General features: G+C 37.9%; 1 protein-coding gene across 1 annotated transcript; it reads right to left on the reverse strand.

Moving 5' to 3' along the window:
- Window positions 1–642: 642 nt before the first annotated feature.
- Window positions 643–2588, reverse strand: LOC137027220 (anaphase-promoting complex subunit 5-like). The gene is made up of 7 exons (XM_067395162.1): window positions 2457–2588; window positions 2254–2328; window positions 2048–2169; window positions 1876–1971; window positions 1278–1425; window positions 940–1102; window positions 643–854 (listed from the first exon to the last, which is right to left on the reverse strand). Exons 1-7 carry the CDS (start codon window positions 2586–2588, stop codon window positions 643–645), a joined length of 948 nt encoding a protein of 315 aa, XP_067251263.1.
- Between the last annotated feature and the right edge of the window lie 8568 nt (window positions 2589–11156).

Here is an 11156-nt window from a genome sequence, read left to right on the forward strand (position 1 = left end):
CCAAACCTGTAAGACTTCCATCTTCAAAACACAAATTAAGATATTTTTAATAAAATCAGATTTCTGTACCTCTGTTGACAGCAACGCAACTACCACTTTGACGCTTCAAAAAGTTCATAAAGAGATTGTAAAACGAATCCATATGAATTGAGCGGTTTAGACAAAATTTTCTAAAGAAACTCAATGGCTTTATATGACAAACAGATTTAATTTAGGCTTTTATTCACACAAACATTCATCAAATCACACATCAGTTGTGGTAAACAGAAGCTCAAGCATGTTTGCTTGATGAACCAATGAACCTCATGCATCAAGCATGTACAGTTGAGCTTCTGTTTATGTTCCCTGATCAATGTTTATATGTGAATAAAGGCCTAAATCAAATCTGTTCATCATATAAAGCCACTGTGTCTCTTCAGATTAGTTTTACAATCTCTTTATGAACTTTTTGAAGTGTCAAAGTTGTAGTTGTAGCTGTTAATGGAGGGACTGAAATCTCAGATTTCATTTAAAATATCTTCATTTGTGTTTCAAAGATGAATGAAAGTCTAATGGGTTTGGAGTGACATGAGGGTGAGTAATTAATGACAGAATTTTCATTTTTGGGTGAACTAACCCTTTAACACACGCAGCTGAGGTTTTCTAAAGACGATTGACCACAGTCATCCCAGACGACGGCAGCTCCTGATCCAGCAGACGGAAAAGCATGGCGCACTTGTTGCGTTGAGAGACGTTGCCGAGGGTGTGATGTAATCGTGCCTGTAGGTAATGTATGTCTCTCATACGCTCTTTACAGTCAAGACGAGAGAAATACACCGCTGCCTCATCTAAAGTGTGTACAGCTTGTTCCAGTGCTGCAGGAAAGAAAATACTTCACTTAAACATATGAAGTGTGACTTGAATACAGTGAGATGGTGACAAACAGGACTCAGGCAGTACCAGTCAGTCTGTGTTCCTGTGCGGCACTTCCTGCTAAAGCCATCTGACAGCGAGCGGCCAGCAGCAGAGCTCTGCCCTTGTCTATCAGAGAACCGTGAGCCAAAACCGACTCCAACACGTCCTGCACCAGTGCGAGAGCCTGCTCAGGGATCCCCAACATCAGCTATGAAGAGAGATGATCAATATCAGACACTCCTAGTAGAAAATTACACAATCTCTCAAGAAACAACAAACACAAAAAAACACACAAGTGAATTCTTAGGTGAAATCAATGAACTGTGAGTGTCAGTCATTATCAGGTGTCTGAGCACAAACTGTGAAGGTTCTTGTTGGTGTACCTGTGTAAATGCCAGGTGTAACACAGTCTCTGAGGTCAAGCTCTGGAGGTTGTGTTGGCGGGACAGAGTAAGAGCCTGTAAGAGTAACGGCAGAGCTGACGCAAACCCAGACGAGTCCCAGTGAAGCTCTGCAGAGGCCAGCATCACCCTGCCACACAAACACACTCAAGAGTTAAAAACAGACATGGGAACACTGTAGTTTCTACAAGATTTCAAATACACACTTTAAAATTTGGGTCATTAAGATTTTTAATATAAAGTGAAAATGATATACACATTATTAATACACATTTTCAAATACAAATGTTTTTGAAATAAGTCTCTTATGCTCATAGGTGGCATATATTTGATCACAAAAATACAGTAAAAACAGTAATAATGTGAAATATTATTACAATTTAAAATAACCGTTTTCTATTTTAATATATTTAACATCATTTATTCCTGTGATGGCAAGTAAAGTGCTAGTTGATCATAATTTCATCCTGACTTCAGTTCCTCTAAACACTACATCATCCCTTATTTCCAGGTTTCAATTAGATCTTAAATCCCAGAATTCCAGTGTGATCTCAGACTGTTCTTTTATATAAAGAGACACCTGATGATCATCTCTGTGTTCTTGCTCTTCTCACACTGCTGCAGAATCTTAGAGGCTTCAGACGTCTGATTCAGAGCTTTCAGCAGCTGCGCTTTCCTGAACAGACAAGAATAAAAGCAATCACCTGAACAGGTCAATCTACTAGAAAAGTATACTATGTGCAGTTATTCACCTGTACAATCCCTCAGTGCTGTTTAAGGCAGAGATCGCTGTGACATGGGGTTCAGCCAAATGGTATTTCCCATCATTCATAGCCTTCTCAAACTGAATTTTCAGATCACATAGCATCCAGAGCTGGTAAAGAGAGAGTGAAATAAAATCATATATAGCGGCTGCTGATCTGTGATTGATCATCTATATTGTGTTCGGCAGACTTACCTTGGCATGCTGGGTATAAGGAGGAAACTGCTGCTTCAAGTGTTTCATGATGTCCGTCACAACAGCATAAAGACCCTGAAGGCGAAGAAAAACCCCAAACATGCTAATTTAGCATTCGATACATTTAGGCAAAGAACAATACATGAAATCAAGCTTCCACCAAAAAGGATTTGTGTTTATGTTCTTGTGTGAGAGGTCAGTACCTGCTCAGCATGAAGTTCAGCCAGATGGCAGAGGGCGACAGCAAAGGCCTCAGTGTTGTTCTGCTGCACACTGAAGTTCACCGGCTCCAGACTGTTCATATTCAGCAGGAGCTGAGCCTGCTGCCGTGCCATAGTGCTACAGAGAACACAAATAAATTCAGCTTAAACTACATCAAACCTGAAAAACTGCATCAGCTGTGGCGCTAATATCAATGAAGAATGAAAGTGAGAGCCCTTACAGTCTGTTTGAAGACATTATTTACATATGACAGTTAAAGTAGAATCAAAGGAAATTTAATTTCACTTCACAATTCTTTTAAATTTTAATAAAAAGAAGGTTTCTGTGCTATCTGACCTTTTGCCATACATCCTCCATATGGAGGTGGTCTGTGCCAGGCTGATTTCTATCAGCTCAGAGAGGCTTTGCTTCCAGTGCATGATGTCGGTTCCTCGCAGGGCGTCCAGCAGCTTGTTGGCCGGCATGCCCTGTTTCGCTCCCTGCTGGACCAGGGACTGAATGCCTAGAGAAGCTAAATACTGCAAAACACAACAGAGAACGTTAATTTTTTATTTCAATGTATAATGGTGTTGCAAGAGATTAATATGTACTTAATGTGCCTGATGACATTTATTATGTCTTGTGGTTATGTAAAGCATTTCCCTATATTGCATAAAAGGGCATTAAAATGGTTCATCTTAACAAGTTACTCACAGGGAGACAAAAGTGAGCTGCAATTTTCAGTCTTCAGTTAGTACCACACTATCAGATCCTTTCATCTGTTCTAGTGTGTACAGCCAACTCTAAAATCACAAATTCAGAAAGAAATTAGAATACAGCAGAGACTGATAAGTATAATATACAGTACACACACACACACACACACACACACACTATCATTTAAAAGTTTGAGGTCGGTAAGATTTTATTTAAAATTTAAGTATTTATTTCATTTATTTCATATTTGTTTACTCAGGTATGATGACTGCACTAAAAATGTGAATAATAAAGAAAAAGTCAAGTTATTTTTGTTGTTATTAAGTTAAGTGAATCTGTTGTTCCTTAGCATTGCTGGTAAAATGACATGAATCCTAACTGTTGTTATATGACTAAAGCTGTTTGCAAATGTGCAGTCAACAGGCTGATTTGGCTCTATAGGAAGCTATCCGCATCGCACAGGAAGCAAATGACCATGTGTGTCTCCAGCACTGTCTGGTAAGAACAGTTTCTCTCATTCCTTGCCCATTTTAAATTTTAAAGGTTATTGGAAGGATCATAAATATATGCAAACTTCACTTTACCTTTATGATTTTTCAGTGACATGCGCTTGTCTCAGTTTGAACTATATAACGTTTTAACAATAATAAATGTTTCTTGAGCACCAAATCAGTGTATTATGTTGTAGAATGATTTCTGAAAGATCATGTGACATTGAAGACTGGAGTAATGATGCTGAAAATTTAGCTTCGCCATCATAGGAATAAATTACATTTTAAAATATAAAATATTGAAATAGTTATTTTAATTTTTGTGTAATATTTCACAATATTACTGTTTTTACTGTATTTTTGATCAAACACAGCCTTGGTGAGCAAAGATGTCTTTATAAACATATAAAATCTTACCGACCTCAAACTTTTAAATGATAGTGTGTGTGTGTGTGTGTGTGTGTGTGTGTGTGTGTGTGTGTGTGTGTGTGTGTGTGTGTGTGTGTGTGTGTGTGTGTGTGTGTGTGTGTACTGTGTATTATACTTATCAGTCTCTAATACAATTTAATCAAATGTATGCAATTTTTTTTAAAAATAATAGATTAGTTAGTTAGTGATGAGTGACATTAACCTCAACAATGGGCAGCAGGAGGCGTGAGAGTACCGCGGTACGCCACGAGAGTTCCGCGTATCGTATCGTGGATGGTGTATCGCGATCTTTCGGTTTGTGATATCGTTACACCCCTAGTCATAAGTGTGGAAAAAGCCCATCTCACCCAAAAACGCACTGCCCTGCAAATACTGTATTGTGTCATGCCTGTGGGAAAAGGCATGACACAATACGGAAAAAGTGTAGAACACTACCAAAAAGTGTGTGTTTCATTGAGAAAGGTGAATGAGATTCAAGAACAGGACCCTGACATATTTTTAGGCACTGTTTTTAGGCACTGATGTCACTGTTATGCCAGACCATGTGTTCCATGACATATTCAAAGAAGGCAACAAACCAGCACTCCGGAGAGTGACCAAACCCTTACTTGGACCCGGATGCTCACCACTCAGCGTGATTGGAGTTTCAAACATGCTGCTTCAGAAAGGAGACAAACATACATTAGAGGATGTGTATGTTGTTAAGAGTCTTCATTGGCCACTGCTAGGCAGACCTGCCATCACCAAACTGGGTCTTGTCACACGTGTTGATGGCATAAGCATTCACACTCTACAGGAACGCTATCCAAAGCTGTGCAATGGGCTAGGACTGTTACAGAGGCCATACACCATTAAATTGAGTCCAGGAGCAGTTCCATTTTCCCTCAAAACTCCACGCCGCATTCCACTTCCACTCATGCCAAAAGTTAAAAATGAGCTACAACGCATGGAGCGAATGGGAGTCATTAGGGTGGAAGAACCCACAGAGTGGTGCGCAGGCATTGTCGTGGTGCCTAAAAAGTCTGGCGATCCACGCATTTGCATTGACTTAACAAAGCTCAATGAATCTGTGTGAAGGGAGAAATTCATTCTTCCCTCGGTTGAACAGAACCTTGGATTGTTAGTGGGAGCTCGTGTTTTTAGCAAGCTAGATGCGAACATGGGATTTTGGCAAATTCCGCTAGCCGAGCAGTCCGCCAAGCTGACAACTTTTATCAGCAAATTTTGGTGGCCACCAAAATATTTTTAATGCAGGAAAAACCCTGATATAGTTTTTAAAGCATGCTTGTTTCTGTTACAATTAAGAATAATCTGTTATCAGGTGACTGTGTCAAAGTAATATTGCAGAAATGTGCAGTTCTAAGATGATACAGATCATCCAGTTAGCTAATGTCATGTATTAATTTTCAAGCAGATACATCAGCAAATTAGCAAGTAGATCCTACAAAGTCCTGTAGGTTGCGAAGTGGAGTTGCTCAGTTGGATTGACATCTGGAGAATTTGGAAGCCAGGGCACCATCCAGCTCTTCATGATGTTCCTCAAACCATTCCTGAACAATGTGTGACAGAGTGCAACAGGCCACTTCCACCAGAGAACACCATTGTCATGAAGACGTGTACTTGGTCTGCAACAATGTTGCTGGTCTGCAAAATGACCAGATGGGATAGCCTTAGTTGCCCTCATGCATTGATGAGCCTTGAGTGCCCAACACCCTGTCGGTGGTTTGTGGTTTGTCCCCCTTGGGCCACTGTCGGTAAATTCTCACCACTACTGACCGGTGTCACAATCACGCCTTCCCGGACTCCATTTCCCAGCATCCTCCTGTTCTCCACACCTGTCTGCACTTCCCTCATCAGTCTTCCCGCCATCTCCCCGGATTCCCAGCACCTGTTTGTCCTCGTCAGCACTCCCTTTAAGTTGGACTCACTCCCTGCACTCCTTGTCTGTTATATTGTTTGATACATGTATGTGAAGCTGTCTCTCTGATCCTGGATTATTAATAAAGCCTGTATTTTGTGGATTTCCGTATTTCGCCTCATCTCTAAAGCACATACGTAACAGAATAACAGACCCAACTGAAGGATTTCCACAAAGAAGGATGGGCTTATTCTTCGTCTCCGAGGTTCCTGTGTCTCCCATGCCTCCCAAGCCAGCTACAGCGTCGGATCGCCTTTGTGGGTTCCGGCAGGACGGTCACTCCCTGGAGAAGTATGTGCAGGAATTTGTACTGCCCCGCCCCACTTGTCACGAAAATTTTAAGTTCTACTAACTTTAAAAAATTAGTTGGTTTACTTAAAGGGACAGTTCACCCAAAAATGAAAATTTGATGTTTATCTGCTTACCCCCAGGGAATCCAATATGTAGGTGACTTTGTTTCTTCAGTAGAACACAAATGATGATTTTTAACTCCAACCATTGCGGTCTGTCAGCCGTATAAAGCTTGTGAATGGTAACACAATTTATAAGTCAAAAAAACATGCATAGACAAATCCAAATTAAACCCTGCAGCTCGTGACGGCACATTGATGTCCTAAGACACGAAACGATTGGTTTGTGGGAGAAACTGAACAGTATTTATACAATCCGATCGTTTCGTGTCTTAGGACATCAAATTAAACCATGTCGTCACGAGCCGCAGGGTTTAATTTGGATTTGTTTATTGTAAGGAACCCCCCACCGGCCCAAAAACGGAATCCGACGGCCTGGGCGAAGGTTAACGCGTGTATGCCTTTTCAGCGCCTCTGTGAAGTTCACTTAATTTCACTCGTTTAATCTGACTGCAATTTCAAATGATTCTTATTCTTATGTTGTGTTTCCAATTAGAAATTAATCATTGGTTATGTATTAATTTAGATATTTGATGATTCTGGATATCCCATACTTTCAATTATTCGTTCATCAGGGACCCGATGCTGCACAAAGATACTCGCCCCGGGATTTGCGGTAAACTCACGGGTATGCATGTAGTGTGATTACTAACCACACCTACTCTAATTGAACAGCTACTACTTTTGTGTGCACAACAACAAACATTACTAGTTGGATAGTACATTTTTCAATTAATTTAATTTAAGTATATTTTAAGTTTATCCCAGCTAACAGATTTTTGTTATAAGAACATTCTCCAAACTTTCAGTTTGGTTATGAGAACTTTAAAATGTCCAGTTTTCTTAATGTTATTGGAACATGTTGAATAAATGCAGAGATTAGCTCAGGGCCAGCTGACGTAGATTTGTGCCTGCAGCCAATCAAACCCTACGGGGGCACACAAACAGCATTACCAGCTTATCAGATAATAAAGATTGACTTTATTTCTGTCACATGTCTACAGAAGTTCTTATGAGAAATAACAGAAGTTTAGATGTTGATGTTTGGATGAAAATGTTTTGACCCATGAATTGTTAAGTTACTTCAATTGCAGGTGTTTTCAGAAAACATTTATGCATTGATAAAGCAGATCAACATATCTGCTTTAATAACGGACAAATTACTGCATTAAAATGGTTCAAACAACTGTTTTTGTATGTAGTTTTGCGTGATAAAGATCATTTGTAACACCATTGTTGCATTTCATATGCTGAATGTTGATGTCTGTATAAATAACACTGTTATTACCAAGTTTTGTGTTATTTATACACTCAGACATAAACATTCAGCATATGACACACAACAATGGTGTAAAAACGTTTTGGACACACAAAACACTTCACTGTTATAAATCATCTTTATTTTTTATTTTTTTTATCTTTTACTTTTTATGCTTCAATTCCATAAGTAAACAAATCTATATAAAAAGTTTAACCACTTTAATGCAGTTATTTGACCATTAAAGCAGACATGTTGAACTGCTTTATCATAATCAATGCAAAAATGTTTTCTGAAAATGACTGCAATTGCTGAACAAAAGTAACTTAACAAAAGTCAAAGGTCAAGAGCCCAACTAAAGCAAACAATGATCACCATGATGGTGACCTCAAACTAAACATTTTCAACAAATCAACATCTAAACCTCTGTTAATTCTTAAAAGAACTTCTGTAGATGTGTGACAGAAATAAAGTCAATCTGGTTAGTAATAAGTGACGCTGGTAAAGCTGTTTGTGGAGTTAATCCTGCTCTGATGAGATCTTGAGAGATTTAATGTCTAATATCTTCAGTTGATTTCATCTAAGGCTGTTTCTGGACGTCAGTAGTAGTTGTGCTTGTTAACAGCATGTGTTTGAATGTTTGAAAGAATGTTTCAGGAACATCATACCTTTTAAAACAGACATTTTAACATTTCTTACAACAAAAATCTGTTAGCTGGTATAACAGGTCTGGTTCTCACCTCACTCATGAACAGGAATTCTAGTCTGTGAGTAAAACTGCAAATTCCTCCATCAACGTCAGCTGCCTCCATAATCTTCTGTTCACAAGTTCACACTTACAAATAATCAGATAATAAATAGTATGCATAATAGTATGCGTAATGGTATGCGTATTTGGCGTGCTGTCCGAGGAGAGGGCTCTGAGCTCGGCATTTGGCCTGAACCCAAAGTACTCCCCCCATATTTCTGGTTAGGAAGTAACCAGACGAGTGTGAGGAGACTGGGTGGTGGAGGGATGCTGAAAAAACTGACAAGGAATATGGGTGAGTTGACTGTGTTTATGTATAGGCCTTTACTCATGCTGATTGGGTAGATACGTTGATTACTGATTGTTGACAGCTGGCTAAAATGACGTGATGATACTCAGATTAATTAAATGTTGCTCAAGTAGCATTTGTGTTCATGTAGGTGTGTGAGTTCAGGTACCTGCTCAGCATGGAGCTGAACGTGACAATACTTGTAAACAGAATGCACAATTTGAGATGGAAATCACACTATTGTGGGAATGTTTATAACTTCCAGAAACAAAACTAATCTTGTTTGTCCACTGCTGTGTTCAATTCAATTCATATTTTCATATATTCTTAATAGCCTACGTATTGTTCCAAGGCAGCTTTATGAATAGAGCAATCTGTTTACTACAGAGCCCCACCCATGACATGGAAAAAAAAAATATTAGGCTAAATCCTGCGCACTATTTACTTTTTTCTTGCGCATTTCATGTGCGGGGCTCTGTAGTTATCAGAGGTAACTGTGTCAAAGTTTTGTGCATATGGCAGAAATGTACAGTTGTGAGATTATACAAATCGTGCAAATAGTTAATGTCATATATTCAGAAACAATTAACACATTAATGTAATCATTACATTGTGTGATATGAGGAAATTTTTTTTTATGGGGATTCAGAGTCAGAGAATTGAAGTCCTTGCAGGGGTCAGCGTCATCTGTTCACAGGTATGGAGGGCCAGATTACTCAAAATGAAATCATGAAATAAATGTTGAAACATTTAAATAAATACACACTTCAGTTGTTAATAAAATATATTATAATTTGATTGCTTTTTATGGAAGCTTGGTTACAGGAAACAGGTTAATAAAAAATGAAAAAAGGTAATAGTGACTTTTTATCTCTCAATTCTGACTTTTTATTTCCTCAGAATTGTGGAATATAAACTCACAGTTGCATGTTATAAAGAAATTTGCAATTCTGATTTTTTTTTTTTCCTTAGAACTGCGAGATATCTGATATGCCAAGTGTTAAATGGGGCAAGAAATATGTTTTGATGTCTTTTGGTGAACAGCATAAGCTATAACAAATAAAATGTACTGGAAATATAACCGTGATCCTATAGTTCACAAGTCCACTTCACAAAAAAGAATTCACCACATCACAACCATAACCATGAAAATTAAATGTCACAAGCAATATAAAAATAATGCTAAAAATGAGCACAAACAAATGCTAAAATGAAATAAAAGTTTTTTTTATTTAATAATTAATTGAATATTTTTTATTAACAATTTAATTGTGTTTTTAATAATTAATTTAAATATTTCAACATTTAATAAAGTATTTAATTTTGAGTAATTTGGCATACCATTTTAAATAACAGATAATCATTTGCATTTGATCTGATATAACTAATACAAGGTGAGACGATGCATTATGTGAATATTTGGCTAAAGAGATGCGTCTTTAATCTAGATTTAAAATAGCAGAGTGTCTCTGAACCCTGAATATCATCAGGAAGGATATTCCAGCATTTAGGGCCCAAATGCCTCCTTTAGTTAGTACTGCCAAAAGTCCAGAGTTTTGTGACCTTAAAAAGCTTGATGGATTAGTGTGATAAAAGATCTTTAGTTAAATCTACAGGAACCATTTAGGGCCTTAAAGAAGCATAAATCTTTGTAATCAAGACCGAACTTAAAGGAGGCCAGTGCAGAGATGATAAAAATTTGGATTATATGATCACATTTTCTGGTAAGATCTCTAGCAGCTGCATTTTGGACTAACTAGATGCAAATAAGAGCTTCATCAGCTGTTATGCTGATGATACATAGCCATTAAGATGAGATGAAATATCTAAATTAATGTTAAAGATGTATAAAATATTGGAAGACCAATAATTTTATTTTATTAAATTTGGAAGTGAGAACATGTGAGCATCCAGTGAAATGAGAAAGCTAAACTTGACTAAAGAGGCAACAAAGAAAGAACATGTTTGACATTGAAAAGAAATGATCAAAATCAGAAGGGAAGAGTTTAGTGTGGAAAAAGGTAATGTGGCAAATATGAGAAATATCTGTGCATGATTCAAAATAAAGTACAAGTTGTAATGAGTAGACTGAGATTTGGGCATTGCAAGTTAAATGGAACTCTTCATATGATGGGGAAACATCATCCAGTATCAGGAGGAGACATTTAAGAACATCTTCATATGCAGGACATTTACACAAGAAAGGTGTTTGTTGAAACAAGAGTTGAGGCATCAGTTACAAGGAATGGCTATAATCAATCAATCAAGTTTATTTCAGGAATACATGGCCTCTCGGCCCATAGATCCACAGAATCACAAAAGCATAACAGATACTCTTTTCTTCATTCCATGATGTATAAACAATGCCAATCTCCATACTAAGAATTACATACATGTGACACATCAATACAAACATCACCAACAAAAGCAAGATCACCTAAA

The sequence above is a fragment of the Chanodichthys erythropterus genome, chromosome 9, assembly GCF_024489055.1.
Source record: "Chanodichthys erythropterus isolate Z2021 chromosome 9, ASM2448905v1, whole genome shotgun sequence".
NCBI lineage: Eukaryota > Metazoa > Chordata > Actinopteri > Cypriniformes > Xenocyprididae > Chanodichthys > Chanodichthys erythropterus.